Genomic DNA, 16,149 nt, shown 5'->3' on the forward strand with positions numbered 1-16,149 from the left:
TCAGGATTGTCTTCAAATAATGTCATAGCTAATAAGGTAATAACTAAAGTCTAAAATGCAATTTTTGGCGACCATCATGATGAATGATCAATTTATTAATCTATCCCGCTCAGGTGAAGTGGTAAACATCGTGACTTCGCTAAACGTCAAACATATCATATATTTTTTATCAATATAAATAACATTCGAGGTTAATTAAGTCATTTTTTTTATGCTTAGGGTCGATATAAGTCAGTTTACATGCTTATCCTCAACACATTCACGATATTACTACAAGTGGCTTTCATAGTGTTTATGTCATTACTGTCCATGAATATAATTCGTCATTTTACAAGTGGAGTTAGAAAAATGGCTTTAATTGCTCCTGCTATGTTTGTTAATCACGGGGGAGGGCCTCTCCCTCTGCTCGGAGACAAGGACCATGCAGGACTGACGAGATTCCTTCGAGACGAGGTACATAAACATATAAATTTAAAAGAAATTAAGGCGATCATTTTAGTCACTGCACACTGGGAAGAAAAGGTCGTAACAATTTCGTCTGCTGAACACCACGATTTGTACTTCGACTACTATGGTTTCCCACCTGAATCCTACGAATACAAATACAACGCCCCCGGAGATCCGGAATTAGCCGAACGGATACACGAATCATTAAAAAAGGCGGGAATCAATTCGAAGTTGGATCCGAAAAGAGGTTGGGACCATGGAGTTTTTGTTCCAATGATGTTAATCAACCCAAAGGCTAATGTACCCATAATTCAAGTGTCAGTATTAACAAATCAAGACCCGGAACAACATTATAAGCTCGGACAAGCATTATATGAATTCAGGAAAGAAGGGATTGCTGTTCTAGGGTCTGGAATGTCCTATCACAATATGAGAGAGTTTCGCAACCGTTACCAGTCTGGTGTAGTCAACAAAGAGTTTGATGATTATTTAAATAAGGTCTGTACTGCGGAGAGTGAGGAAGCAAGAAAAGAGGGTTTAGTGGCATGGAGAGGGCATAAGGGAGCAACAGAGGCCCATCCAATGCGTGCTGCTGAGCATTTCATGCCCCTGATTGTTATTGCTGGGGCTGGAGGCTCAAAGGCAGGTGAAAGAATCTTCAATTGGGATATGAGTGGAACCTTTAGATTGAGTGCCTTTGTGTGGAAAGAAGAATAAAAAAATTGTCTGTGGTATTGGCTTCAAGTAGTCATTGGTTGTGAGCATTTTTTTTTTCTATAAAAGTCTGCTAATATGGCTGCCTTGTAATTTAAAAATCGATAAAAAAATTGCCAAATAACAAATTAAGTATTGATTGCATTCTTCTCATATATTAAGTACAGGAAAAAGAAAAATCTAATTTTAAATTGTATTATTTTTTAAGTTTTATTTGCAATTTTATTTTGTGTCTACACAAAGCCGATTGCAATCATTTGTATTAGCATAATGTATTTATGTTTTGTTACTAACCTTTTTAAATAATAATTGACTTAAATTGAATAAAAATATCGATTATAAGATTATAACATCTGTTACGCACATCCATAATTATTTATTTAATAGCAATTTACTCACGCGTATTTACCGGGTTTGCCTGACTTGTTCGACTCGTTCGCCCGCCGCTCATGATTAAGGACTCAGGTTGTGTCCGAAACTAGTCGGACGATCCCGATAAATACGCGTGAGTAAACCGTTACTTCATTAATAATTATGCAATTATAATAGGCCTCTTAATAACGTAATTTACTAATTACTTGCACTTCCGAGGGTAGTTTGATATTTTGGTGATGGGATAAAGTCACATAATTATCTTTTTATAGTATGCTGAACTGACGAATGCTGTATTGTTGTTTCTATTTGAAAATAGGTAAATAGCCATGTTAGCGGCCGGTGACAGCTTTCGAAGAGCATAGTCCTCCAGAAATCCCTCTAAAAACATGTATGCGAAGTTTCATCACAGTCAGTAAAGTATTTTGCGTGAAAGTGTTACAAACAAGCGGACAACATTTCAAATATTAATAGTTATAACCAGTCCAGTATATTTAAGGGGTAAATAATAAAACAGATGAATCACACTAAAATATAGATCAAAATATTTACCTTAAATAGATTTAAATGATAACAAATTGCTTAATTAGGATATTTAAATTACCATGAAGTTATTAAGAGATAGACCAATCATACAGACCGTCTGCCATCGCGTCTTAATATTATGATGCTTGTGGAAGGGTGACAGCACTATACACGGCGTAGAGTGCCATCTCTTTTCCACACGTGATGTAATATTACTTTAAAGGTGCGCCCTCATGCACCCGTTCGACGCTCGTTTGCAGCGACGTATCTGGCCACGACGAGAGTCTAGTTATTGATCTCCTAACCTCATTCGTTCCCCGTGGCAATTATAAATGTGAAAGAAATAGGAGTTATTTATAGGAATTCATTCATAAACAGCACCACACTTATGTCGACTCGTCTCAGCACTCACTCTTACTTTTCCCAGCGACAAAGCTCAACATTTTCAGCTTTGTCGCTACATAGCACGTGACCATATTTGTCGCTGGAGAACAGCGTGGAGCGGCTGCATGAGGCCGCACCTTAAAGGTCTAAGAGCCCGTGAACCCCAGACCTTCGTTATTTTATAAAAGCTGAAAGTTTGTCAGCGCATACTCCCAACCCAGGTAAGAACGATGGACCATTATGAAGTTTGGGTTATAGTGGCTTAGGCAGGTAAACGGTACTAAAGGTGTGTAAAATACCGATCTAAATTCGTCAAATAATAAAGTGCGATTTTTTGATATTATCTTCAGAATATTATAAAAAAACCCCCTTTTTCATTGCCAGACACTTCACATCGTGGCAACCCCTTGCCAGACACCCTTAATGTTCATGAAATTATAGTTTAACTTACGTTATAGTATAAAAGCTGATTTTTATATATAATACTTGGGTAATAAGTAGATGATGTTTCGTCATTAGCCAGACATTTTTTATAGTTCCAACCCCTTGCCAGACAAGCATGTAGGGTAGCTGTAGGAGCGAGCGCGAGGCAGTATGTATATAAGTGGGTGCGAGTGAGATGCGTTTGTATTGTTTAGTATTTAATACATGCTTACATCAACTAAAACAATAATATGTGCTATCTTCAATTATTATTAATTAAATATTCGTTATAAATGATAAGAATGATATTAATTATATCATTACTTACGTTAAAGTGTAATAGCTGATTTCTATATATAATATTTGGGTAATAATTAGATGATGTTTCCTTATTAGCCAGACATTTTTTATAGTTCTAACCCCTTGCCAGACAAACATTGTATGTCTTAAGAAGAGATTTGTGATTAGAATGACTCATGCAAATAAACTTTTTGGCGCAGATTTATTTAACTAATAATCTATGTAAATTTTAAAAACATCTTAAGGAAAGACATTCGATGCTACAATTACCTTAAATTGTTAAAAATTTGAGAATTTTTTGGTTCTGAGGTAAAATATTTTTTCATTAGCCCTGTGAATGATTTGTAACATTCCCTGTGATAGCCACCCTCTGTGTATTCACGTGGAAAAATGATGTCATTGTACTTAAGGTTATGTTTTTTTCGCAATTTTAAAATTAATTCACATTTTTTCAATGTCTCGTCAGAAAATAATGTTATTTTGCCACTACTTTTGTTGCAAATAACACAAATTAATGTATCACCCATGACTTATTTTTAATACAAAATCACTTTTATTTAAAAAGTCACATAAACAAATTGTAAACATATAATCTACGTATCATACTATATTATATTATTTTAGCTGATGTAAACATGTACTGAGTACTAAACAATACATGCGCAGTATAAGTTTATATAATAATATGTATAATTTAAGTTTTTTTATAAGTTTATATAATAATACGTATAATTTAAGTTTTTTTTATAAGTTTATATACTTTTGATCTCGCAGACAAACAGTGTGTACTGTTTTGTGAGACACTGTACTATGTCATAAGTATAACGTGTACCTGTGTTAACTGAATAAATAAATAAAAAAAAAGTAGAAATAACAACTGCGCAGTGAGGTATCGCGGTAGACTTAACATGTCCGTATGGATTGAGGAGCCACTTTCGATTTAAAAAGGAAGCTCGCCCCCTTATTTAGTAGGGAAATCAATAATTTTGTAGACCGAATTCTGAAATTTGTAGTATAATATGTCTAAAGTTATGTAACTGTGAATGTGGCTCCTCAATCCAAACATCTGAATTGAGGAGCCACCTGAAACACGGAAAGTATTCCATGTATATTTTTGAAAATTTTGTATCATTTAGTAGCAATTGTGTATAGTGTCTACTAAAAATTTGAGCCCAGTACTGTTTATATTCAAGAATATACAATACTTTTAATGTGGCTCCTCGATCTATACACAAGAGCATGAATTGCCATGAAAGTTATTGGTCAATTTATATTCCACTCTAAAGACATTTAGTAGTAAGTGTGTTCGAATTTGTAGTATATGGACAAAGTAGTAGACTGAGCGAATTTAATAAATAAATGCATTTCATTTGGCTCCTCAATCGTGACGTCTGCATAATAAATAATTGACTGTACCTACCTGAGATCAAAACGGAATAAAATACCAGAGACACTAACATTTAGTATAAACGGTCTACTAAATACATATGCACAGATCAACATTGTATATGTTCGGTATCTGAAAAACAAATCACTTCTAAATATTCCTTACGAATTCGCTATTTAGGGTGACCATGTTATATGAATTAAACTAGGATGATTCATTTTTGAAATTTAATTTTTCGACAATATTCGGTACAAAGATTCTTCATAGGTTTAGGATATTTAGTATCTAGTCAATTTCGACATAAGTTAAAGAATGAATTAATATTGGTTGGTCGGTGCTTTTATGAATTTTACAGTGGGAATCATAGTCATCATAACAAAACATCTCATCATTCGCTGGGTAGTGACATTTATAGTGACCCATTCCAGCTTCGCTAATCGCAGGGATAAATTCTATAACGCCTATTAAAGTATATAAGCTACTTGAAATCATTATAGTTTCTGGTACCTCGTTTACTCTAAACCTCGTAGAAACATTTAGTTCAAATGACACTGTTTTTGATACAGTATATTTACACACTGTTTGGTGGTTACAAGATGTGCAAACGTTATTTTCTTCTACAATACAAATTGCATCTTCTAAACTTTGGATTCCAAAAACATACCGAATATTGTCGAAAAATTAAATTTCAAAAATGAATCATCCTAGTTTAATTCATATAACATGGTCACCCTAAATAGCGAATTCGTAAGGAATATTTAGAAGTGATTTGTTTTCAGATACCGAACATATACAATGTTGATCTGTGCATATGTATTTAGTAGACCGTTTATACTAAATGTTAGTGTCTCTGGTATTTTATTCCGTTTTGATCTCAGGTAGGTACAGTCAATTATTTATTATGCAGACGTCACGATTGAGGAGCCAAATGAAATGCATTTATTTATTAAATTCGCTCAGTCTACTACTTTGTCCATATACTACAAATTCGAACACACTTACTACTAAATGTCTTTAGAGTGGAATATAAATTGACCAATAACTTTCATGGCAATTCATGCTCTTGTGTATAGATCGAGGAGCCACATTAAAAGTATTGTATATTCTTGAATATAAACAGTACTGGGCTCAAATTTTTAGTAGACACTATACACAATTGCTACTAAATGATACAAAATTTTCAAAAATATACATGGAATACTTTCCGTGTTTCAGGTGGCTCCTCAATTCAGATGTTTGGATTGAGGAGCCACATTCACAGTTACATAACTTTAGACATATTATACTACAAATTTCAGAATTCGGTCTACAAAATTATTGATTTCCCTACTAAATAAGGGGGCGAGCTTCCTTTTTAAATCGAAAGTGGCTCCTCAATCCATACGGACATGACTTAACTCGCCATCTCACTCGCACTCACTCATATACATACTGCCTCGCGCTCGCTCCTACAGCTACCCTACATGCTTGTCTGGCAAGGGGTTGGAACTATAAAAAATGTCTGGCTAATGACGAAACATCATCTACTTATTACCCAAGTATTATATATAAAAATCAGCTTTTATACTATAACGTAAGTTAAACTATAATTTCATGAACATTAAGGGTGTCTGGCAAGGGGTTGCCACGATGTGAAGTGTCTGGCAATGAAAAAGGGGGTTTTTTTATAATATTCTGAAGATAATATCAAAAAATCGCACTTTATTATTTGACGAATTTAGATCGGTATTTTCAGACCTTTAGTACCGTTTACCTGCCTAAGCCACTATAACCCAAACTTCATAATGGTCCATCGTTCTTACCTGGGTTGGGAGTATGCGCTGACAAACTTTCAGCTTTTATAAAATAACGAAGGTCTGGGGTTCACGGGCTCTTGCTCTATAAGACGTGGTAGGCCCCCATAGAAATTAATACTGTTGAAATATACATTTTTAATTTTTTAAGATGGCGCACTAACATATTATTTTTACCCACGTTTCTATAGACTTACTTTCTTGTTTGTTTGTCGTTCCGGTTGGATTTCTGCAACACAATTTTGAGGCACTTCCCGATAAACTAGCTGGCTGATATTTTCAGGGTAGCTTCAAACCCGATGACAATGCAATTTACAAATATAAAAACGACTGGATCAATTTTGATAAAATTTCAATGGAGTGACATTTAAAAACGTGGGTTTTTTTAGATTTCTATTGATTTTATATTAATTTATTCTTTCCTTTTGTATAGTCGAGGGACCATTGTAATTTATTTTGATATATAAGCTTTAAATGTTGTTTATTTTTAATAATTATGCTTATAAAAGATGTTACAAAGTTATTGGTGTGTTTTTTTCTGTTCCCGCTGATAAAAAAGTTAATATTGTGACAACTTGTCTATACTTACCTGAATTTCCCATTTTTTCATGGGAACCTATGTATGTCTAATATTTTCATTTTATATAAAACTAAATATGAATACAAACCCTCAAAAAAGTCATCTTCATCCCTTAAAAAGATGTCCCAGAAGTCTGGCGGCATTTCCACATGGAATGCCAATGCTAATTCTTTGAGCAAAATAGGTACAGACCAGCCGTCTGATCACGGGTAGAGTCGACCAAGCTTTGCATAAAGAACTCGTGCACCTGGTCCCCATGTCCCGAACGTTTCAACGCCAAACAGCTCCAAAGTATAATTACCAAAGAGGTTAGTATCTACATTTCCGCCTTTTTATGGTTTCCGCGGCCCCAGCAGTAGTGCCAGTCGAATTTCAGATATTCAGCAAAGGAAATATTAGTCAGTACAGCTGTTAATATGATGATTGAATATTACGTGTCGCTATGAAGTCATATTTATATGTAAGAGCATTGCATAATATATATTTACTGTCACATGATATAACTGAGTTTCCAATCTACGTAAAAACATTCCTACTGCCCTGCTTCTAAAGAAGTTCTTTTTTAAACGACTCCCATAGTAAGGAATTTAATCCTTGTAACGCGGGTGGTTTCGCAAACATTCAATTCACATGCACAAAGACACCCAGACTCTGGACAAGCATTCGTGGATCACACAAACGCTTGTCCTACGGGGCTCGAACTAACACGTCGCGCAGTGGGTTTGGCGTGGTGACCTCAACCACTCAGCTATCCGTGCAGTCGTAATTACTAATTTAGCTACCTAATTCTTACCATTTTGAACGAAATTTTCTAGAGCAAGGTTCAATGTGAAAATTAAAGTAAGTTGTCGTAATTTAACGCGAAATACTTGTTTTAAAACTAGATAAATATAATCGTTTTAAACTAAAGTCTGTACTTAATTAAATGTAATGATAAAACCAGTTTAAAGAATGCAAAAAGGAACTTTGACCTCTCGTCAAATTGTTTAAAATTAATGATAAAGTAAATTACAAGTATTTTTTTTATTAAGTCATTGTTTTTATTACACTTGTTTGCGTCACGCGGTTTTTAAGCATTCTTTAGGTCCCCTAAGGGTAGTGCCGGCGTTAGGGGGGGTCGTGATGGGGCGATGGCCCAGGGCGACAAATTCTGGGGGGCGCCAAGGTCTGAAGTTGGAGTCTCTTGCCTCTCCTGGCGCAAACCCTCAGAACTGTGCTCTACGCTAGAGGTGGAATACTTCCACCGCTAAACGTAACGCTAAAGGAAAGATGAAATTCAATGAAATTCTTAATATAATTTTATTTGGGATCAGCAAAAAACTAACACTTGATATTGCTTCCCTCAAGTGGGCGCCACAATATTTTAGCCCGGGGTGTCAGTGGCCCTTACGCCGGCACTGCCTATCGAACCCGTGACAGCGGAGTGGTTGAGGTCACCACGTCAAATCTACTGCGCGACGTGTTAGTTCGAACCCCCTAGGACAAGTGTTTGTGTAATCCACGAACGCTTGTCATGAGTCTGGGTGTCTTTGTGCGTATAACTTGAATGTTTGTGAAACTTTCCGCGATATAAGGATTAAATTCTCTTTGTCCTTCGACAGACATTACCAGCCACTTAAGCTTGCTAACTCTACAGGCATCTAGATTAAATTAAAATATAGATACTTAATGCACATTTACAATGTTAATATTAGATCAGCGAATGCGTAACATTTAATTGTAAGTATTTGATGAGTAGTAAGAACGGGGTCAATGTGTTATCTCAAGCATAACCGATTGAAATATTGGTATAATTTTATTCGCAAAGTGCGTTTGTTGCAGCTGAAATTAGGGATGATGACAATTTTTTTTGCAGTGTCCGTCTTGTAGTTTTTTGTATAATAATAAATAAATAAATAAATAAATAAATGCGGACAACATCACATACATTGTTCTGAACCCAAAGTAAGTTGCTAAAGCACTTGTGTTATGGAATTCAGATACAACGAAGGTACCACAAACACCCAGACCCGAGACAATGTAGAAATGTGAATATTTACATTGACCCGACCGGGGACCGAACCCGGGACCTCAGAGCTAGCGACACCTTGAAACCGGTGCGTACGCCACTCGACCACGGAGGTCGTCAGATAATGGATACGTATTTTTTAATTTGTTCCGCAAACATAAATTGACCAAATTACAGTGAATGAAACTTACGCGTGACGTCACGATTGAGTATAAATTTTACTCTATCGTTACGTCACAAGCCCCCTCTCCTAAACTTTAAAGCAGTTAATCTTTGTCAATTCTAGTTTTTCTGAAAAAGGAAAAAATACGTGTCTCATACTTTTCAATCATCTAACTGAGGGACTAATGAGATTTTTTCTTTTTATACCCAGTCATCATCCCTATTTTAGCAGTTTTAGCATAAAATTTACTTATTAATGAATGACGTAGTGTCTTCGCGGATCTATGTATATAACTAGCCTATATTTGTTCCACTGCTGGGCACAGGCCTCTTCCCGTATAAGGAAGGTTTGAGCAATGATCACCACGCTAGCTCACCGCAGGTTGGCTATTTTAGATTCCAATATTTGGAGTTTCTTCAAGATGTTTTCCTTCGCCGATTGTTAGTGCACTTGGAGAGGCCTATGTCCAGCAGTGGACTGCGATAGGCTGATGATGATGATGATGATGATTGTTAGTGTAGTCTTAGAATATTAAGAAAATCCATATAACTTTAAAAAAGTCATTGTCACATTGGTAGGTACTTTGCCTGCGTTCGGATCGAATTTGCACCTCCTGCAAATCCATGTTAAGACCCGCAAGCAAGACTACCACATGCTCTGTCAGAATCTCTCACTGCCGTTGTATATCGAGTGGCTAAAGTCTATTGCCACTACATATTTACTTATTTGGATTAGATTTCAATCACTTTCAGCCTAACTGAATTGCCAATTCAACAGTAGATTTTTGTCGCGAGTCTTATAATCCGACTATTGTATACTCCAGAGTCAAACAGGTCCTTAGATTTAGTTCGCAGCGGCATCTTATGGGTCAAAAAGTTGACCCAAACATTGCTTGAAAAAGGCTCTCCTAGAGAAGATAATTTATTGATAATTATAGTTCGTGAGATTAGCGATTTAAGTAACTCTTTAATTCTTAAACAGACTGTCAAGATGGAGCGTCTCAATACGACAGTTTTTTAATACCAATTCAATTCAGAAATCAATGCAGGCAAAGTCGCAGGAAATGGTCTATATTTACTATGGGACATAATTATATTGACACAAGTGTGGACAGTGATAATATTAATTAAATAAATAGACTTCACCACATTTTGTAGATAGGTCTCCTGACGGACGCCCGATAACACATAAATAATGTTAAAATTAAATTTAATCGCCATCTTTTGTTTTCTGAAGCTGTCAAATGCGTATTTCGCGCCGAATATATTTTTGAATCATGGCGGCGGCCCTTATCCCGTTTTACGCGAAGAACATAATATAGAAATAGCTGATTCATTGAAAAATATATCGAAAATTATGGATTTGGAGAAATTAAGTGCGATTGTTATTGTAACGGCGCATAGGGAAGAGGATGTGGTCACGATAACGTCAAGCCGACAACAGTCTCTAGTTTACGATTACTATCATTTCCCGCCAGTGAGTTATACTTTCAAATATAATGCTCCAGGTAAATAATTATACTGTTTTTTATAAGTAATTTTAACCGTTTTTATTAACTATGTATGTCTCTATTTTCGAATATGTATTTGCCTCTTTTACTTAGGTATAACTAGCACATAATATCTAGGCTATGCTTGCAAACGAAGACAAGAAATAGGTGCCACAATCAAAGGGCGGCGGGTGTAACCGCTTGTTAATTTTTATAACAATTATTTATAAATTTGTTTGCGCAACATCATATTATTGAATAAGCTTGTGATGAGCGATTATGAATATAACTTTAACGGCCTTTTAGAGATAAAAGTATTTTTACAACTCAAAAAAAGTTATATTTCTAGGTTCACCATTAAAAAGTCTTATGGCCACCTATCATTCTGCCTGGTAGATTAGTTTTCGACTTGAAGATTAAAAGATCTCTCTCTCTCTCATAATATGTCAATAATCTAGTTGCTTTATTTAACAATTAAAACTTTATTCTAGGAGACCCAGAATTGGCAAAACGAATCCACAACGCATTCGAAGCAGCCGGCATCAAATCACAACTAGATGACCAAAGAGGTTGGGATCATGGAGTTTTTATACCAATGATGTTAATAAACCCAAAGGCAGACATCCCTGTTATACAAATATCGATATTAAAAAACCAAGACGCGAAACAACACTACGACATCGGAAAAGCGTTGTTCCAGTTTCGAAAAGAAGGCGTCGCCATCTTTGGTTCCGGAATGTCATATCACAATATGGCGGAATTTGATAAAGTTGAAAGAAATTTGAAAAATGTCGAGGTTAATATAGTTAATCATGATTTTGATAATTTCTTAAATGATGTTTGCACGGGTGAGGTTGAAAATAGGCAGAAAATATTATTGTGGGAGCAACAGAAAGGCGGTTATGAAAGCCATCCGTTAGGAGAAGCTGATCATTTAATGCCGTTGATAGTGAATGCAGGCGCGGCTGGAACGCGCCCGGGGAGGAAATATTTTGAATCTGTATTTTTATACAAATTTCTGTTGAGCGGTTTTATTTGGGACGATGATGAATAAAGATTAGTTAATCATTAATTTGTTTTATTAAACGGATTTCTTTTATAAGGATAGGATTCAGAAATTATTCAGGATTGGAACTTCAAGCCTACAGCTATTTTTGCTGTGATGCAGTATCTTTTTGACTAGCACATGTCACAAGCACACCTAAACACCTAATATACTTTAAAGTAGTTTATCTTTTAATTCTTTTATTATTTAGATGAAAACTATACGTGAATAATATTTTCTAAATATCCATCTAACTAAATGATGAGACTGAATAATCTAGTCATTGATAATAATTTGGCATAGCTTACCTACTCCATCAACTGGACATATTTGGACGTAATTCCATAATTAGATAGTTGAAGGAGCGGGGTGGGTGCCGGGTGGCTCTAATGAGCAGTGACCTTTATAACGATACAACGCTTTACTGAAAGAGTGGCACGGAAAATTGTTTTTTTAACATCTATCACTGAAAGGAACTTAGTTATTGTCGCGATTGGTTTTAAAGACCCAGAATAGATATATATGGATCACTCAAATGCTAGTTCTGTGGCGGATAGAACCTGTGGCACGTTGCACCTTTATCACTCATAAATCAGTGCTATCTAAAAATCATATCAAAATAAAACAACACTCAACAAAACGTCTTTATTCAAGAAACCAACTCAGTGAAATCGACTTCGAAATTACGTCTCTTAGTATTCGCCTTCTGCAGCAACTGTTTATTCAATTCCTTATTCATCATGGCCATGAGTTTCCGTTTATTCTTCTTGCTCAAATCGTACGATCTTCTGCCATCAAAATCGAGGTATTCTAAAATCTTCTTATCCGCTTTCGGTGCCTTTGGTTGTGTTATATAGAGCATCCCATTCTCGTCAAAAATATCATCGTCTTCTGGTGTTTCTACTCCAGTTCTTGAAATGGGGATTGCTTTGGATTTGGTGATTATGTAGACCGGTACGTTGGATCTCGTGTTAGCTTTCCTGATGTTGATATTTTCGAATAGGTTTCGCCCGCGAGTCTCAAGAGCCCCTTGGTTGAAGTTTTGGATTCGTTTCGTATGTCTTGACGCTCGCGGTAAGATCTTCGCTTTTATTGTGGGTAGTTCTGAAAGTTTTTTTGTAGTTGTGTTAGATTTGACATACTAATTACTAATCTATTCATTTTTTACTCTTTCCAGTCTTTTATTAAATCTTAAAAGTTTAGTTCGGTTTGAGTTAAAATTTTACATTGATGTTTTTACTCGCTCGCCCGGTCAGCTCATGATGAAAAACTCCATTTAGGTCCGAAACCAAGGGAGGAACCAAGCAAGAAAGTTTCGTTTTTGATATTATATATCACAGTTGATCTCTCCGGTCGCGTCTATCGCGCTATGAGAGTGCGGGAACAGAGAGTGTCCCTATGTTAGAACACGCACGTGCACTATAATATGTCCTGCAGCTGGCTGGTGTCTTGTGACACTAGCCGCCGTTGACGAAATCGGTCACAATTATGTCCTATTAAGACGATGCGAGAAATATCGCTCAAGTCGCAATACATTGCTGGTCATATCCATATATTCTCAAAGATTAGATATCAAAGCTGCCCCGCTGTACAATGTAATGCAACTTGCATGGCATTTATCGCATCGTCTAAATGGCCCCTTATTAGTACTTGCTCCAAGACTATACCATATTTTAATTACACGATAGAAAATAGCAGTCAAAAATACTTACCTAATACATAAATTATAAAAAGAATTAAAAATAAAGCCTTCATTCTAACTAGGAAACAACAGCCTGATGTTACCTAAGATAAAAAGGATTCAAACATTAAAAAATTCTATTACAAAAGTCATGGCGACAAATTGGATTATTAATAACTGGAACGCGAAAATAAAGCGCCATCTATTGTTGAAATCATAAAGTAAAAGTGCACTTTTTGGTCTAGTGGTTAGTGGCTCTGATTGCTATGGTCGCGAGTTCGATTCCCACTCAGGACAAATGTGGGTGAGATGAGCATAATTTTTGTTATGTGCCTGGGTGTCATTTATCTATATTATGTATGTATTTTGAAACATTTTACTATGGTTATCAGTTGTCTAGTACTCATAATACAAGCTTTGCATAGTTTCAGACTAGATGGCGTTGTTAAATTTAAAATCTCAACAAGTCCTCTGCATCTTAGACAATCTTTAAAAACGACCGGATCTCCTCCCATGAAGGTTACTGGCGAAAAAAATAGACACAAATTCAAATAAAATTTTATTTTGAAATCTCAAAACGTGGCCCGTTCATATCAATGTTGAATCAACGGCCCGGGCAATATGACTTCACGGATACGTTTATTCAGATCTCTATTCGCGAGCCAGAATATCTTCTTCCCACTAGTCCTCCTCAAATTCTTCTTAGTGTCATAGAAGATTCTCTTCTTCAAATTCTTCTTTAAAGGTTCGTCCAAGTTTCGATACAGCTTTGGTTCCCTGATTTTCTTCAGTTTCTTTGGGTGTATGTGTGATGATACTATGTAGACTGGCAGTTTGTAAGTTGAACTGAATATTCTTAGCATTTTGTAAACATCATCAACTTGGTCATTAGGAGTTAACGGTTCATCTACTTGGTTTGATCTTGGAGGTTTGAAGAAGCTGCGGTGTGCGCCTTTCGAGTTTATTGGGTCTGAAAAGGAAGCGTGTTTAGTTTGCTTCCATTTTTTTTACTTTCGCTCTAAAGAGCGGATTTTTTTAAACGACTCCCTCGCTTTTGAATTTAGTAATTAAAAGAAAAATCACATGCACAAAGACAGCGAGAAGCTTAAGCTATGTTATGCTGTGAATTGAAACAACTGATGGTGCAACAGATTATAAAACTTGTTAGCACATCACCCAGGGGTAAGTTTATTTTTATTTGTGACATGTAGAAAAGATATGTAAATTTTCTATCTAGGTAAGTAAATAAAAATAGCGGTCATATCCTTTAAATATTGTACAACGGTTTCATCACCAAAACGATCGAATTCCTTTCTAAAGGGTCGTTTTATGCAAATTTAATAGAAACGATCATAGAATAAAATGTCACGGTAATTATTTATTTAATAACGGTTTACTTAAGCATATTCATCGGGAGTACCCGACTAGTTCAGCGCTCAACCAGAGTCCTTAATCATGAGCTGACGCGGCGACAATATAGCTATCCCGATAGATACACTTGAGTCAACCTTTATTAAATAAATTATTATGAATCGCCTCTCAAAAGTAATAATAATAATTGGGAGGTGGACTCGGCAATCATTGTCCCGATAGTCGTAAGTGCCAATGGCTTAATAGCCAAGCCAAGAGCCTCGATCAACATCTTCGGAGGCTCTCGGTGGGCGTCTGGGTCATGGGTTTGATTCAGAAAGCGGTACTTCTTGACACGGCGCGCATCGTGAGGAGGTTCCTCTCTCTGGAGCCCTGACCACCGGCAGCTTGGGCCCTGTTCCCGTTGCCGGTCGGACACTATTTTTATATTTTTAAATATATGTTGTTTCTTTATATATATTTAAAAATGTAATTTCTATGTTTTAAGATTTAAATAAAGGAAATAAAAATGTTACCAGCCAAAAATATCACAAACGCGATAACAACCGCGTATTCCTTCATCGTTCAAATGCAAGTGATTGTTAAAGTTAAAAAATGTTACACTTTACTCATTAATAAGTGCACGTTAATTAACAATTATAGCGAGAAATTAATTTATAATTAGAAATTTGTACTAATTTTATGGTAGAATTAAGGTTTACACATCACAATATAAACTGTTTTTCTTTTTTTACTAGCTGTTGCCCGCAACTTCGTCTGAATGGTTATGAGTTGATCACACAAACATATTTCGAAGCTCGTGGCTAAGCTATAACCGCATAAGTGAATCGATCACAAGTTAAGCTACGCTTGACACGATTGGTCCGTAGATGGGTGACTATTTTGATCATAACTCTCCGTGTTTCGAAAGGCACGTTAAATTGTGGGTCCCGGCTGTTATTCCTACATTTTTGACAGTGGTTACAGGTAGTCAGAAGCTTAAATGTAGACAATCAGTCTAACTAAGAGGTATCGTGTTGTCTCAGTAACTGGGTTGAGGAGGTCAGATAGGCAGTCGCTCCTTGTAAAACACTGGTACTTAGCTGAATACGGTTAGATTGGAGACCGACCCCAACATAGTTGTTCCAAACATTTGTCCCGGGTGGATACAACTACTAGATCAACAATCAAAGAATTATTTCTTTCACCCCTGCTCGAAAGCAGAGCGATTTCAATTAAGGTTTTTTCAAAACATGCTTTGAGAATAATCGGTCAAGCCATTGAAAATAACGGGGATTATTTTTAATTAGCTGTTGCCCGCGACTTCGTCCGCGTGGTTAGAAGATATAAGTTATGATTGATAACTGCCCTTTTTTTGCCTGTTTTTTCCACATTTTCCTTTGTATGTTCGCTCCTATTAGTCGCAGCGTGATGTTATATAGCCGAAAACCTTCCTCGATGAATGGTCTATCCAACACAAAAATAAGT

At 36.0% G+C, this 16,149-nt stretch overlaps 4 protein-coding genes across 4 annotated transcripts; 2 read left to right on the forward strand and 2 right to left on the reverse strand.

Annotated features, from left to right (window-relative positions):
- Positions 1 to 16: 16 nt before the first annotated feature.
- LOC113492268 (4,5-DOPA dioxygenase extradiol-like) lies at positions 17 to 2,656 on the forward strand. Its single transcript, XM_026869705.1, has one exon. It carries the CDS (start codon positions 241 to 243, stop codon positions 1,162 to 1,164), a length of 924 nt encoding a protein of 307 aa, XP_026725506.1. The 5' UTR covers positions 17 to 240; the 3' UTR covers positions 1,165 to 2,656.
- Positions 2,657 to 9,714: 7,058 nt separating this feature from the next.
- Positions 9,715 to 11,653, forward strand: LOC113492271 (extradiol ring-cleavage dioxygenase-like). The gene is made up of 2 exons (XM_026869709.1): positions 9,715 to 10,603; positions 11,077 to 11,653. The coding sequence occupies exons 1-2, from the start codon at positions 10,291 to 10,293 to the stop codon at positions 11,637 to 11,639; spliced, it is 876 nt and encodes a 291-aa protein (XP_026725510.1). The 5' UTR covers positions 9,715 to 10,290; the 3' UTR covers positions 11,640 to 11,653.
- An 83-nt stretch (positions 11,654 to 11,736) lies between these two features.
- Positions 11,737 to 13,706, reverse strand: LOC113492277. Its single transcript, XM_026869716.1, has 2 exons — positions 13,343 to 13,706; positions 11,737 to 12,734 (listed from the first exon to the last, which is right to left on the reverse strand). Exons 1-2 carry the CDS (start codon positions 13,383 to 13,385, stop codon positions 12,280 to 12,282), a joined length of 498 nt encoding a protein of 165 aa, XP_026725517.1. The 5' UTR covers positions 13,386 to 13,706; the 3' UTR covers positions 11,737 to 12,279.
- Positions 13,707 to 13,708: 2 nt separating this feature from the next.
- LOC113492281 lies at positions 13,709 to 15,439 on the reverse strand. The gene is made up of 2 exons (XM_026869721.1): positions 15,198 to 15,439; positions 13,709 to 14,281 (listed from the first exon to the last, which is right to left on the reverse strand). Exons 1-2 carry the CDS (start codon positions 15,241 to 15,243, stop codon positions 13,905 to 13,907), a joined length of 423 nt encoding a protein of 140 aa, XP_026725522.1. The 5' UTR covers positions 15,244 to 15,439; the 3' UTR covers positions 13,709 to 13,904.
- Between the last annotated feature and the right edge of the window lie 710 nt (positions 15,440 to 16,149).

The sequence above is a fragment of the Trichoplusia ni genome, chromosome 3, assembly GCF_003590095.1.
Source record: "Trichoplusia ni isolate ovarian cell line Hi5 chromosome 3, tn1, whole genome shotgun sequence".
Taxonomy (NCBI): Eukaryota; Metazoa; Arthropoda; class Insecta; order Lepidoptera; family Noctuidae; genus Trichoplusia; species Trichoplusia ni.

What these genes read in the sequence shown, in the direction of transcription:
- LOC113492271 (XM_026869709.1), top strand. Translation starts at nt 10,291, where the DNA reads ATGTTAAAATTAAATTTAATCGCCATCTTTTGTTTTCTGAAGCTGTCA. An exon ending in TTTCAAATATAATGCTCCAG is followed by an intron (nt 10,604 to 11,076) that starts GTAAATAATTAT and finishes ACTTTATTCTAG; the next exon opens with GAGACCCAGAATTGGCAAAA.
- LOC113492277 (XM_026869716.1), bottom strand. Translation starts at nt 13,385, where the DNA reads ATGAAGGCTTTATTTTTAATTCTTTTTATAATTTATGTATTAG. An exon ending in TTTTATAATTTATGTATTAG is followed by an intron (nt 12,735 to 13,342) that starts GTAAGTATTTTT and finishes AAAAACTTTCAG; the next exon opens with AACTACCCACAATAAAAGCG.
- LOC113492268 (XM_026869705.1), top strand. Translation starts at nt 241, where the DNA reads ATGCTTATCCTCAACACATTCACGATATTACTACAAGTGGCTTTCATA.
- LOC113492281 (XM_026869721.1), bottom strand. Translation starts at nt 15,243, where the DNA reads ATGAAGGAATACGCGGTTGTTATCGCGTTTGTGATATTTTTGGCTG. An exon ending in GTTTGTGATATTTTTGGCTG is followed by an intron (nt 14,282 to 15,197) that starts GTAACATTTTTA and finishes CTTCCTTTTCAG; the next exon opens with ACCCAATAAACTCGAAAGGC.